Below are 15,821 nucleotides of genomic sequence, written 5' to 3' on the forward strand. Positions count from 1 at the left end.
AGCTGTAAAAGTCATTTTGATCCTATATACATTTTAAAATGTTATTAATTGTAGTGTAGTAGTGAAACAGCATTCAACAAGCTCTAGTCATCTTTACAAACAGTAGCAATACGAGGCAAACACTCGCAGCAAATCGAATAATTCTTCTTAAATAACTTCTTAAACCTTTCATCTTTTCCTCCCCGCTCTCTCTCAGGGCCAGTGGAGAGGTGAACACCGACATCGTGGTGGAGATGAAGACAGACAAGGCCAACGAGGAAGCCGGTCTCCTCAACAAGATAAGATAAGGTCAGGACAATGGACACGGGCATCAAGGGGTTAAAGGTCATGGACCTGGGTTTTGGTCTACAGTGAGTTTTAAATCAAATCAAATCAAGTTTTATTTATATAGCACATTTAAAAACGATTTTTGGTCTAGCCAAAGTGCTGTGCAGTACATGTAATAAAAACACTTTACTACAATTAGAATAAAAGACAATCATTAACAACAGAAATATAAAAAACAAAAACACAGGGAATAGTCAGGTGTCATGCTCCGCTCTGACTAGAAGGCCAGAGGGAAGAAGTGTGTCTTTAGTGAGGATTTAAAAACCCCTAGTGTCTGGGCCGACCTCACATGGAGGGGCAGACTGTTCCAGAGCCTGGGGCCAGCTGCTGCGAAGGCTCGGTCCCCTCGGGTTTTGAGCCTGGTCTTGGGCACTACCAGCAGCAGCTGGTCAGCCGACCTTAAAGCTCTGGCTGGGGTGTAGCGATGGAGGAGTTTGGCTATATAGGCCGGAGCCAGCCCATTTAGGGCTTTGAAAACAAATACAAGTATTTTAAAATCAATTCGGAACCGAATTGGAAGACAGTGCAGTGAGGCCAGGTTCTGGCCAGTGAGGCCAAACAGGAGATGAGAGTTTTTAGCTTGCAGTGGATGAAAACAACGCCATTCCTGATCTGAATAGGCTTCTCACTTTAACACATTTTCCTTTTTAGTTTGTTTGTGGTCAGACCTGTAAGATGCTTCTTCTCAACATGAAAGTCAAAAGTAAACTGTTTTCAAACCTGTTTTGGGTGAAATAGTTGAACTTGCCTGTGGAATATAGTTTGACAAATCTCGTAAAATGATTTGAAGGTCAATAGACGAGCAGAAATTACTCAACAGCAGTGATATTGTGAGGAATCCTTTTTGGATATATTGCGATGGTCATTTAGACAGAAACTCGCCTCACAAGATTAGTGTTGGACATAAACACGGCTTTACAGTCAGCAGAAATGTCTTCAAGCACATCACTCATCAGTCTAAAGTCAGCTTTAGCTCAAAGCCAGCAGTTTTGAGAAAGCTATCCCGCAGCTGATGGAGTGTGACAGCTGTACGGAGTTGTTTCAAAATGTCATCATAAATGTAAAACATTTCACCATAAAACTTACTGTAGTGGCATTTTTGACGGGAGTGTAAAAGCCGGTTAAAGCGAGTCTTGTTCTATGTGATATTTGAACCCACTGACAGTGAAAAATGTGTGACATTTCAGAACTGCAGAGAGATTGCATTCCCATTTTCTTCTCTTTTGAAATTGATATAATGAGATGGAGAAGTTGGTCTCTCCAAATGCTATGATGTTTCATTCCTGAGATGTCATCAAAAGATGATCACCCGGTGCGCTGCCTTTTAAAACGTTGCCGCCCCAGCTGCACACAGATTCAATTTGATCCTGAAATTAAATCTTTACTTGTACATTTTTAAGACCTATGATTTATTCACGTCTTATTGCAAGTAATACTCATAACTGTATTAAGCTTACAGCTTTCCATACCAGCTGCAGAAGTCATGACAGTGATATAGTATCTTGAAATATTCTGTTATCAAATGTTCTATATTTGATATCCTCTTTACAATGGCCGCGCTCTAATAAAAGCATAATATGCCCTCATAATACCTCAGAGACTTTATATATAAGATATGAGAGCAATTAATACAATTGTGAGAGAGAAATTGTACCAATATGAGTGTAAGCTTTGGGTCTGTTACTTATTTAAATACCACAAATTAACAAAAAATAAAACAGAAAAAAAACAATTGATACCACAAAAAAAATATATGTTGATGTAATTGCAACTGTTCAGTTAAATAATTGCCCACTGTTAATTAATACCTAATACATTGTTAAATAATCTGTGAATGCAAATGTTCATCATTCAGATGCTTTGAAACTTGTTTGAACAATACATACCAAATGTATTTATTTATATGTAAAGATGGGAAAGTCATGAATACAGCATTACTTTCCATGAAAAGGACAATGCATCTATAATGATGGCACATTGGTCATATTCATATTTGTATTAATGTGTTTTTCTCTCCTCTCTCTGACAGTGATGAAACAACACAGTGATAGAAACCGACAGAGGGATGAAGGGAAGGAGGAGCGCAGCTACGAAGACAACAGGGCTATTTTTGATTCATTACACACGACTGGACAACGAGAGGTGGAACATGGACATTTGTTTGTTTTGGGACCTCGGGCAGCACATCATGTTTGGCATTAAGCTTTGTTTTATAACCTGCAGTAGACCTTTATGAATGGAGTTCTTGTATTTTGTATTTTTAGAGATATGTTTCACCGTGAAGATTTAACTCCATTCATTGATGCTACTACAGGTTTAAAAACCATGTGCAAAATCAAAATGTTACGTCACTGGATGATATTATTATCATGGCTTTCTTTTGATTTTTCCTCACCAATCACATCTTTGGTTGACTCCTCGACAGAATAGAGCTGCACAATCCAAACACAAAATCTCTCTTATCTACCCTAAATTAAACACAAAATGCCATTAAGCCACTGTGATTTCCTTTAGTGTGTATCTGCATGCAAGTGCAGCATTGAACATATATTCTGCCTTGGAGTCTGCACTTAAATTCTGTCCTCTCTACTGGGTATATTTGGGAAAATGTATCACGCGTTGCCATTCTGTTTTTACTCACCTCAATAACAAGTGATGATTTACGCTCACAACATTTAATCTCGCAGCCCATTGTTTGGCACACGCTGCTGTAACATTTCCACTCAGAGAAGCTTTGTGTTTGCTTTAGCGCTGTGTGTTTAATTGCATTTTTTGCCACCTGTGAATGTGTTTTTACAAATTAGTTTTCCATTCAAACAGCCCAAGCATTTAATAACACCTCTCTTAAATTGCTTGCCTTTTTCAATCCAGCAGAAAATCCTCCAAACAAGCAAGATATTAGGTTGTACAAATTTGTTCTTGCCAGCATACTTGTATATTTTGTCAGTACATGTTTTTTTTTCACTTTGCTCGGCTGTTTTTTTCCTGTAAATTCAAATACTACTATTACCCTGTCTGTCAAACAGGAGGTGAACTGAGCATGAGGTGGAGTTTAAAGTGTCTGCGGTTACTAAACTGCTGGCACAGGACCGTAATAGCTACTATTTCTAAGTCTTTTTGCAGCCTTTTTACTCCTCTCCTCCTGGGATGAAACAAGCACAGCAAGCAGCAGTTCTGCCCACATCGCCCGATTATTATCGGCTTTCACTGTAAATGTGTTGGAATTTGGCCAAATGGTCGACAATCTCAAACTGTATTGCTGTGTTTTTGTGACAGCAAAATGGGCCGTTCACAGGGGCTGCGGTTACTGGTTCAGCTGTTAGGAAAAATAACTGGTTCACTCTCGTTTGATACAAGCAGGGGAGGGATGGGGGGGGGGTTTGTTGCTGGAGTAAGTGATGTACCTTGTTTATTTTGACCAAATGGACGAGTATTGAGTGTCAAAGCAGGAGTGTTTCTGTGTTTTAGGTACGCAATACTGGCATTATGTTTTCCCCCTACACTGTCAGCAGGCCAGAGAGGCAGTTTGACCCTTTTTACTTTGTTGTACACTGGAACCAATGGCCTTGATTTTTAAAAGAATGTCAACTCAAACCACTATCTCCGCCCACAAGGCTCGTTTTATTTTGTAATGTCTGTCTACTGATCTCGCCATATTGACTGTTAGCAAGCCTGTGATGGTAAGCAAAGATTGATACCTGAACATCTTTTTTTTTTTTACTGTTTTATATAAAATATTGTGGTATAAAAGTTTTTTTTTTTTTAGAAAGGGGGATTCCTAATTTTGGAACTACTGAGTTTTCATTTTTCCCATGCTTTTCCACTCGCTCTGAGAGAAGAGAGAATTGTTGGTGTTTTTTATTTAGGATTCTTTTTGTAGGTGATATTCTCAGTGCTTTACTTCTCTCTCTCTCTGTACTGTATACTGTATATTTTGTGGTACGCTGTTGTGACCTCTGTGGTGTGTTGATGTATCTTTTTTATTTTGTTCCAGCTGTTTAGAATTTATAATGAAACAAAACTCAAGAAAACCAATCACAAAACTATATTCTCTGTGTTTTTATTCCCATCGCTGCGACAGACAATTTGCAATAACTGATTTTATTCTCGATTTCACAAATGAGACTATACACTTGTTTTGAAATTCACTGTTTCTCATAGATACACAGCAACAAAAGTGTCTCTGGCCATATGATAAGGCAAAACTCTTACATATTGTTGAACATCTTCTCTAAAATCTTGACACATCTGACCAATAACAGATCAAATATCAAATAGCCTTTGATGTAATCATCAATTTTTTTCCTACACTTCCCAGAAGATTTAAATTTAAATTGATTCCCAGCTTGCACCAACATTCAATCTCTTTGATATAACCAGCATTATGTAAATTCCCCATCACATGGATTGATCTCATGATTTGTTGTGACAGAACAGAAAACTTGAGGAAGCTCATGTTTTTACATCGATAACCGCTGTCTGCCAACTTCAAGATGCAGCGCTCTCTTTACCTGCTTTCATGTACAGAAATGACTTGAAATTAAACCATCAATCATTAGAAAATTGCTGTGCAGCTTTGTAGATTGAACAGTAACACTTAGTAGGATGACGCTTATCAATGGCATCTATAATCATAATTGACAATTTGAGATTCATACATAAAACTGAATGTTAATTAAGAGATTGGATGAAAGGCTTTCTCTAAAAATCTGATCCAGGTTCTTTTTTTATTTTCTGCATTCAAATAAGCTCCCCTCCTCGTTACAGTAAGCTAACATAACAGTGTAACATTGGACCACTTTATGAACATCTTAAACCCAACACTATGCATGTAGTCAGGCTCTCAGCCAATCAGAGCTGTTCTCCTGACACACCCCTGCTGCTGGCTCTTCCATTTGGAAATTAAAAGTGTCCCATCAATGTGACCCGGAGAAATCGATCTGTGCCGTGAATACAGAGCAGCAAAGAGAGAAGCAAGCTGTATGAGCATGTGCGGATACTAGGAATTTATGTAAATTGTAAATTAACAGTGTCAGTGTCTTCCGCTGCTGATGTGATGGACATGCGGATACATGTCAGCATCTCCAGGGGTTTCAGACCGTAAAACCCGCAGTAAAACCTTCAAACAGTTGCTGTTTTAGATGTTTTTCTACCAGGGAAAACATCTCTTACATACATTGAAAGGAATATAAAATGTTTCTAGCATTAATATGATAACAAAAAAAACATGTAGTGTAGGCTATATGATGAACACACAAACAGAATTAAAGAAAATGTACTGTTAATCAGTTAAAAATCGTTAAAATAAACCTGGTGTGAAAATCAGCAATGTTAAAGATTATCAAAATGTTATATTGGTTACCTAATTTAAAGAGACAAGGCTATAGTCGTGGCTGAAAAGCAACCACTGTAGACATAAGGATCAGGATTAGGAAAATGCTAATTTGATTTATCTAAATTAAGATTGTCTGCAGTCAATTGTCTTAAAGACATTATTAGGTACACCTGACAACCTGATGACCTGCCACAAATAGCAAACAACACACAAGGTACAACCCAGTCTCACGGCATTGTTATAGTCACGAAATTAATTTAATCTATTGATTTGTGTTCACCAACACGATTTTCGCATTTTTTTCGCGTCACAGACACAACAATTTTAAAAGCAATGTATTTCTATTGGTAGTATGTTTCGTGCCTGCACCACGTCTTTTTGTCCGGTCGGGTGTTGGAAGACCAGAAGCCGTGGTTCATAAAAACATTTTCTTACTCAATACCCTAAGCCTAACCCTTTTATTTAAAATTGTATAATGTCGGAGTTTTTTTTGCTGTCCGCGAGGAAAAGAGATGGGGCTCAGAGCCTCAGAATACTGACATCTGTATTTGGTGAACACGTGTTGGTGAACACGAATCAATAGATTAATTGTGTGACTATAACACGAAATGCCTTGAGACTGTGTTGCAAGGTAAGTGTTTACTTTACTTTTGTTATTAAACTAATTAAATGTGCTGTGTGTGACCAGTGTTGTGTTGTGCGAGTTACTTGAAAAATGACATTAATGACACTTCTCTGAAACTGAAATTAGTTTTACAAGCAGCCATTTTGGAGCTAATCGGTTTATTGACTATAACCTGCTAGCTTAACACTTAGCAATGCACACTATGTCTGGTCCTTATAGGGAAGCTACAGGGTTCAATACACAAAGCTGTGCAAAACCACGTGATTTCCAAAATGTAAACCAGTTGATCATTTAAGATAGCTAGCTTAGAGCTAATCATTATGACTATTGTTGGGTAGGATGTTGCATTTCTTCTATTTCAGTGAGGCTAACTCAATGTTATGCCTGGAACAGAAAAGTAGAAGTAAAGAAGATTCATTAACTAGGGGGGGTTTTTCAGCTATTTCAATGTTGCTAGCATTAGCCAACGTAAGCTACTGGTCATACCAACACAAGGAAAGATTTAACAGCAATACCTCATTTTAAGGGTGTGTGCTTTTTACCGCTTTGAGTTGTTTATTTGGAAGTGAAAAAGTGTGTTATTCACTCTTTAAATGTTACAAATGTTAGCTTTACGGTATTCTCATTCATTGGGATGTTGGTGAAAGTTAATGTAAGAAATCTAATCATAAGTACTGTAAAATCCAGTTTTAAGTGAGAAAATATGTTTTGTTTGTGTATATTGCTGTGTGTGAGAGTGTGTGTGAATGTGTGTGTGGCTCAGCTTTTCACTATATCTAACAATAGGGGGATTACTGTCAGTCCTCCCAGTGTCCTTACCTTCCTTCCTTCTCCCTCTCCCCGCTGAGACTTTTCCTGCTGGGTTTAGTTACAGTAGCTTTAAACTGATTTAGCCATTTAGTGTCAGCCTATTGAGGGATGACAACCACTGTCCGTTCCCCTCGGCCTGCCCGACCCTGCGCTGATGGCGACTCAGTAGCACTTGGCACAGATTCACCCCAGTATACACATGCACAGAAATAGACACAGAAGAACAAAGTATTCTGTGTGCAGGGATTTTGAAATAGATCCAGGTTGAACAAGGCTCTGGTGGCTGCCTCGCTGACAATATGTACTCCATCATTCCACATAATCAGCGCACACATGCAGTCTGCACGCATGACCAGGAGAGCAATGAGGCAAGGAGAAGTTCAGCATGGATGTAGAGATTAATGGAGGACCTATTGTGCCAAGGGGTGAAAGGGAAGGAAGAAGATAATTGATAAAGAGGCTCAAAAGGCGAAGGAGTAGGAGAGTAGCCTTGATGAGAGTGAAAATGTAAAGGCAAGATACGGAGGGCAGAAAAGGTGATGGGGTCAGGATGAGAGGAAACGAAAGTAGTGATTGGTGACGAAGGACAAAACAGGCCATGCTTTGTTAAGAGGACATCAATCTGCATTTGCTGTTGGCTTTAAACAAATATGGCCCTGAAGAAATAAAACGAGAGGAAGTGGGAGGTAAAGAGTGAAGGTGTACAGCAGAGAGGGAAACAGAGATAAAGAATGAAAGAGCGCCTGTGTAATAAATGTGTTTATCTCCCTCACTCCTAAGGTTTAATATCCTGTGTGACGTGAATGTGTTTACTGTTTGGGTGCGATTATGAGCAACTGCACCGAGAGATGGTTCCTTTGTACTCAGTGTGTCGGTGTCTGTGTGTGTTACACCTGCCTGTGTGAGTCTGCATTTATTTGCTGTATTTTCGATATCTATCTCGCAGCATGAAAGATTTGTTTCATTGATTGTATCTGTGAGTGTGCTATTAAACCCAGAGCCGGCCGATCCCCCGTCGCATGAGATTCTAGCGAGTGTGTGAGTGTGTGTCGCTCAGGCGGGCCCGGCCACCTGTGGGAGGTTTGGTTATTGCGACACAGCTGGACGTGCTTTGATTTTAATTGGTTGGGCTACTTTGTGTTGTGTCTGAGGGAATGGGAGGCAAATACAACAAAAGGAAATGGAATTCCAGCAGGGTTTATCGTTTATGAGATAACGAGTGTCAAAACAGCTAGGACTATAAATATGAAGCAGTGATGTGTAGAAGCAAAAATGTGATTGGAGATTAAGACCTACTTTAATGTGCGTCACTCCCTTTGAGTCAGTCATTATGACACAATGTGTTGTGTGAGTCATACTGAAAGTATTAAAGGATTATGAATGTCCTTTTCCTTTGTGGATCAAAATAGTTTTCTTTGATTTTATTCATTAGGAGTACGGTTTAAATATCACATTTCCAAATGTCATAAACAGTTTCCATCACTTAGGAGAAAAGAACAAACCATTTCAGCTTCTCAAGGCAAGTTTATTTATATAGCACAGTGTTTCTCAAACTTGTTCATACCAAGGACCACTTAACCAATAAAAAAACACTCGCGGACCACCTAACTCCACAAATATCCAAAAACACATCGTTTTTTACAAATCGCCTGAAAATGGTACCAACAAGTGGCAACATGTGTGATGAAGGTGTTTATCTGGGCTATATCATGCAATTGAAAGTGAAACTTAAGCTCGCTCCATTGCGGAGATATTCCCGCGAGAGTGCGGAAAACTTAAATAAATGTATTTATTTCAAATGTGAAATTTTACCAATATACTCACGGACCACTAGGGGGCGCTCACGGACCACCAGTGGTCCGCGGACCACACTTTGAGAAGCACTGAATTATAGCACCTTTCAACACAAGGCAATTCAAGGTGCTTTACAAAAATGAAAGAACATTAAGAGAAAAAGTACATGAATAAAAAGTTACAGTGCAGTTTAAGATATGAATAGTTCACACAAAAGTTCCACTTTACTGATGAACACAACGGCTCAGTTTCAATTAAAAGCAGCGGCAAAAAGAAAAGTCTTCAGCCTGGATTTAAAAGTAGTCAGAGTTGCAGCGGACCTGCAGGTTTCTGGGAGTTTGTTCCAGATATTTGGAGCATAATAACTGAACGCTGCTTCTCCATGTTTAGTTCTGACTCTGGGGACAGAAAGCTGACCAGTCCCTGAAGACCTGAGAGATCTGGATGGTTCATCATTTAGCAGGAGGTCAGAAATGTATTTTGGGCCTAAACCATTCAGTGCTTTATAAACCAGCAGCAGTATTTTGAAATCTATTCTTTGACACACAGGAAGCCAGTGTAAAGACTTCAGAACAGGAGTGATGTGATCCACTTTCTTAGTGTTAGTGAGGACTCGAGCAGCGGCGTTTTGAATTAGCTGCAGCTTCCTAATAGATTCTACTCAAGAACAAATAGCAGTATCATACCAGAATCCTGCCAAATGCTTTATCATTTTAATGCATTGATTTATCGACCTGTAAGATTAATGGAAGGTAGTGTCAACAAAGGACAACTGGTATCTTCATTAAAAATCACTTGAATACTCACAAACATCCTCATACCAATTGTGCATGCTGATTCACCATTTAGTGTTGTCTAAATAAAAAGAACATTATTAAGAGGCTGACTTTCTGACTGCTGATACTGTGAGAAATAATTGAACACATTATAGGCTACTGTATTTGTTGGTCTCCAGATATAATATCTCTGATCCTTTAAAACAGTTTAGAAGTAGCAGTAGCAGAAATAGTATAATACATAAGAGTCACAATTCTGTTTATTTAAAACTGTCTTTTAATTTAAATGTGACCTGTCAAGAATGCTCTTTGAAAACCAGAACAGGAAGTAGACAAGCAATCAGATTGACTTGACTTTAAGATCTTCTGATACACTGCAACAAAGACCAGTTCATTAGCATACTAGATGGTGATAAAATACTCTATGATTTGTGTTTGAACGTAGTCGTCACGCACCATGAAACGCTGGTTTTACTGCCATAGGCAAAAAGAATCCCCCGGGGCCCAGCAGAGAGAGAAAGAGAGGATCAGAGAAAGAAGAAAGCCAGCGTTAAAAGAAGAGGAAAGAGAGAAGGGCCCGCAGGAGTTGAAGAGCAGCTGTTGAGAGCTGCTCCTCTGAGAACTTCTGTACATGCTACAGGCTCCTCCCATTGGCTAGCATTACAGCACAGCAGCTGTCTGGAGAATAAAACACACTGTTTCTGGTGATGATTCACACTCAAACGGAGGCTGACTTATGTTTACGCACACGCATAACTCATATCATAAATGCATACTTTGTGTTCAACCTCTGAAATGGCATACATACCTGGGAGCGTGTTGCGTTTCGAGGTAATGATAGTCACACCTTCTTTGCTCTTGACCTTGTTGCCACACACACACACACACACACACACACACACACAAATACCTGCCTGAGGCCACACACAGTACCAAGATAAACTGGTTGCATTTACATCATCCATCCAGTTTACATTGCTCCTTCTCTATCTTCTTATGATTTCATCACACACACACACACACACACACACACACACACACACACACACACACACACACACACACAGTTTAAAGTGTCTCCCTCGCGTGTTGTAACAGTTATAGTAGTGACAGCGAGAGCAACTTAAGGCATCCCTAGAGTACACCTGATAATTACTATCATATGCTCCGTTGACTTACTAATGGAGCTTTGCTATGATATCCCAACCTGTCCTCCTTTTTTCTCTTTCGCTCACGTATTCGCTCTCGTCTCTCCTGCTGTCGGAATAAATAGGATCTCTTGTTTATTGCTTGTTGTGTTCAACAAGGGCTCGAGTGTTCGGGACAACCTGGATGGCACTTATTTTTTCCGCCCTAATTTATATCCTCTTTTCCTTTTTCAATCTCCCCTACCGACCTTGTATTCTATTTTAAACGATTAATTTGTTCTTGTGACCTTCCCCGCTTCTTTTACCTTAATGGGAAGAAAAGAACGAGCAGTGATGAGAGAGCCCTGTTTATTACATAGCCAGAGGGGTCTTATCGAGCTGCTGTGTGCAGTAATAGAAAACACTACACAGCGTTTAGTCGCAGACAGCTGCCGTGCCGGTGTGTCTACCTGTGTCGAGGTTTTCCATCTCTGTGTGTGAGTGCGGACTTCTGGTATTTCTCTCAGCTGTGTCCTTATCTGCTTATCTGACACTTTAGTTGATGCTGGATCAGAGGACACTGCTCTGCATAACCTCACACACACTCAGGGCAAAAATAACGTTGGTGTGTGTAAAGTGAACGAGAGTTACGTGCTTTCGTGTCAGATTTGTTGCAGTTGCTCAACTACTGCAAGTGTGTGTTAGTGTAACTGTAAATGATTGACTTCAGACTATCCTCCCTTGTCTCTGACCACCCTGCTTTCCCACTACATACATGTGCGGTAAAAGCATTTCCACATTTACACATTCTCCACAACCTTGACCTTTGTGTAGCTGCAAGAAACAGCCGTAACTGAAATACTTTCAAAGAAATTCAAGAAAGATTTCTTGCCCTCTGGTCATGACCTGGACTGAGATCTGTGAGAGGGCGTGCTTGTTTTCTGAGCCACAGGCTGCAGGGTAAGGGGCAGCCGGGTGGGGTAAGAGGGGCTAACATTCCTCACTAATTGTATGTGCTCTCTGTCCCTCCCTTTCCTCAGTGTGTGTGTGTGTGTGTGTGTGTGTGTGTGTGTGTGTGTGTGTGTGTGTGTGTGTGTGTGTGTGTGTGCGTGTGCGTGCGTGCTTCATGGTGCAGAATAGTTTGGGAAATTTGCCGCCAAGACATGCATTTGTGAACTCGACCCTTGCAGCATAAGATCAGAGCCGGGGTCAGGTTTTATGTTTCACAGGTTAGCTGTTATGCTACATTAAGGCCAGGTCACGGGTCATGAGAGGAACATCTGTCCAACTGTGATTCAACTTGAAATGTAAGAATATATATTTCAAGATAATAATCTGTGACACTGCTCTTATGAATCACTGTTAGTTTTGCTACATTGCCTCTATTGGAAATAGATGAAGCGCTACATTGATTCAATCCATTCCCAGCTCAAGAAGAGATTTGGCATTCGCCTGTTTTAGCCCTCTGGGGAGCGGCTGGTTCCAGGTAGAAACCCTTTGCTGCACAGGAAATGATGCATGTATCCGTGTAGCGGCAGCTTGTTTAAAGAAGAAGATGTTGGCTGTAGACAAAGTTGTTTATACTAATAAATCACAGAGAAAGCCATCAGTGTGAATGCAAAACGGATCATATGTAAGACACAACAAAGGCTCCAGTGGCACACAGAAATGTTTAGATATGTTAAAGATACAGCTCTCACTGATAAATAAAGGATTTAGTTGTTTATTTGACTTAAATGATCCTTTTCACAACAAGCATTATGTTTAGATGTATTTTAAACAACAAGAAGCAGCCAAGTCTGTTAGCTGCCCTGCTTAGAGATGTCCCGCACCTTAGCCTATAATATACAATGTGTTGGGGCGCTATCCAAATGAAGCACGATGTTACAAAGTGATGTCACTATGTTACGGAAGTAAACAAAGGAGTCCAATCGAGGCATTTTAGGCAGGGGGGGGAGTGTGTGGGAGAGAGACTCCAAAAAGGGCACCTTTAATAGTCAATAACCTGCTCTACCTTACTACTCACTTTGTTAAAGTCATTAACTCCCAAACTCCAAGAATTCCTAATATTATTTGCAACATATTAATTTGAAATCTCAGGAACCAAATCTGACATTCAAAACAAGACAACCTCCTCTGCACACAGATAATCCTGCCATGCTTCTCAGGCTATAACAAGACCACTGAGATAAACATACCTTTTGTCAACTCTCAGAAATGCAGCACAGTCTGTGGCATTTTCATGACTTGTCTACGGTTTCCAGGTGTGCAGTGATATATGAGTGTACCTCTCTCTCCCTGTGTGACACACCTATTATTCCCGGTTTAGTTTAGGGGACTTTGTCAGGCTCACCTGGAGTTAGCGATGCAACATCTCTCTCTGCGTCTGTTTGTGTGTATTGAGAAACATACAGTATACATTCCACATTGCCAGATCAATGCCGTAAGCAGCAGAATTTTCCAACTGTGCATCCATTTGGGTTAGGGGGTGTTTTTCTTTCTGTTTCCCTGAAGTAAAGTATGCCCCCAGGGGACACTTCTTTACTGCATTCCTCACACACTAACACTTTAGGACATGTTTACGTGCAGGAGAAAACCTGTTCTGGTATGTAACTCGAGTGTTAACCACCCTATAGGGATCCCAGGTCTAAAAGATGCATTTTGTTCAAAATTACAGACTAAGAGTGAGGGATGAATCGGCGTGTATCCATGGTAACGGTGCCAGTCCATGGTGTTTTTAGAGAAGTGTGTGATGATTGCAAGAGAAGGCAAATGGATTCCCTGTGGGGTTTACCCCTTTGGAGCTGTGGCCCCTTTAAAAAAACAAAAAAACATTGTGTATGTGTGTGTGTATATATGTGTGTGTGTTTTTTTAAAGCACAAAAGCACCATCACTTGCGAAGGTTGATTCCCATTCGAAACACAAAAATCAAGGTGTGCAAGAAAGTGTGGCATGAAATATATATTTTTTTAAGTGGTGTTCCACTAGAGTAACCTCACCCCATGCTGAGCATTTTTCGTGGGCCCTGAAGACAGTTTATTGCATGCGTTCTGCCATAACACAGCAGGAAGGCTTCACTCCAGCATTGTCAAATCTCAAATACTTTTCGGAAAACATCGGGTGAATGATTTCTCAGCCGCCCTCCATCTTGGAAGAATTCAGTTTCCTCTTCAGGATAAATTCAACTAATTTAGAAATCTAGCTTTAGTTTTCAGGTGTTTTGCACTTTAAAGAATATACAATCTATAAAGTAGAAATGGCTATAATACAATGGATATTATTATAATGTGTTATGTTAATCTGTGTCAGAGAGGGGTTGATGTTGTTGTTGCTCTATGGTAATTATTTCATCTGTAGATTAATATATATTGAGAGAAAATATAGTGTGTAGCGTAAAATGTTCCCTTCATTGTGCCACCCCTCCTATATGTAAGCACTCATGCACTTTGTAAGTGCATTTACTAAACAGCTTGGGTCCACTAAAGTGCACATGCTCATTTAAATTCACAGCAATTTCCAATATGAATGCATAATGCCTCCCCCATCTCCATCTCTTTCTGTCTACCAACACACACACACAGACACCAACACACACACACACACACACACACACACACACACACACACACACACACACACACACACACACACACCACACACACCTAAGAATTATCAGCTTTCCATATAAAACACATGTGTTTTTTTTTTAAAAAGTATCATTTTATTACATATTCCACTCACTCTCAGAGTCACATCCTACACCATTACCCTCAATGCTCCCACATATTTGCACAAACACACTGCTGCCTCACAGTGTGTGCTTGTAGCTATATCGATAAAGCTCTTCATTCTAATTATCTCCCCTGATGAGCCACAGGACTCAATGGGCTGATGGGCAGAGATCTGGTGTGTGTGACTTGGCCTGTGCTTTTCTCAATGAGCCATTAGCCCAGCACGCACACACACACACACACACACACACACACACACACACACACCTACACACAACATCAACACACACACACACACACACACACACACACACACCACACCACACACACACACACACACACACACCACACACACACACACACCACACACACACACCCAACACATCACTTCAGGGGACATTACATTGACTTACATGCATTTCCTGGAGACTTATCCTAAGCTTAACCATAACCAACACATGCCTTACCCTTACCCTAACCCTAACCTTATCCTAACCCTAACCAAGTCTTCACCCTAAAATGAATGATTCCCCTTATGGGGACCTCCAATGTGTCCCCATAAGGGAGGCGAGTCCCCCACACGTGACCGTTGTTGTAAACAGATTTAGGTCCCCACAAGTATAGTAATGCTAGGCCACACACACACACACACCACACACACACACACACACACACACACTCACTCACACACACACACACACACACACACACACACACACACACACACACACACATACACACACACACACACACAATAATGTAAGCCAGCTCCCCATATTCATTTACATCTCTGTGAAAAGACCTGTCAGTTATTGTGAAGACCAAGTGTGTGATGGAGGTGTGTGTGTGTGTGTGTGTGTGTGTGTGTGTGTGTGTGTGTGTGTGTGTGCGCGATGTGCACTTTCTCTCTGTTTGTGAAGGTGCATTTGAGTGTGTGTTGGACACTTTTTCCTCTCTCTCTCTCATGAGCCAGGTGCCTCAGGGGAATGCTGGGAATGTAAGCTGGTGATGAGTGATGGCAACAGTTTGCCAGAGAAACAGAGCGATGGAGGGAGGAGGCAGAAGGGAGGGAGATGCCTCGCGTTTACTCTACAGATATTTTACCAACCACTGATAAGCACTGTCGCACCGCATGAAAAATATGTCCCCCTATGGATCATTGTTCATTTTAATTCCCTCATTAATCAGTTCATGCCCCGGTGTTTGGGTGATCGGGGGTGATATTTGTTTTCCATGTGGGCCGGGCATGCATGAGTTATGAAAGTCTATACAGAAAGAAGGTTGAAGGGAGGACG

The 15,821-nt window shown here is 40.5% G+C and overlaps 1 protein-coding gene across 3 annotated transcripts in view; it reads left to right on the top strand.

Annotated features, from left to right (window-relative positions):
- bcam (basal cell adhesion molecule (Lutheran blood group)) overlaps positions 1 to 4,373 on the top strand; it is a 54,490-nt gene extending 50,117 nt beyond the window's left edge. For all 3 annotated transcript variants that reach the window (XM_034233407.1, XM_034233416.1, XM_034233426.1), the window contains 2 exons: positions 197 to 288; positions 2,357 to 4,373. In XM_034233407.1, coding sequence (XP_034089298.1) covers positions 197 to 287 — 91 coding nt within the window. In that variant the 3' untranslated portion in view covers position 288; positions 2,357 to 4,373. The remainder of the gene's footprint in view (positions 1 to 196; positions 289 to 2,356) is intronic.
- Positions 4,374 to 15,821: the final 11,448 nt, after the last annotated feature.

This window comes from Gymnodraco acuticeps, unplaced genomic scaffold, assembly GCF_902827175.1.
Source record: "Gymnodraco acuticeps unplaced genomic scaffold, fGymAcu1.1, whole genome shotgun sequence".
Classification (NCBI taxonomy): domain Eukaryota; kingdom Metazoa; phylum Chordata; class Actinopteri; order Perciformes; family Bathydraconidae; genus Gymnodraco; species Gymnodraco acuticeps.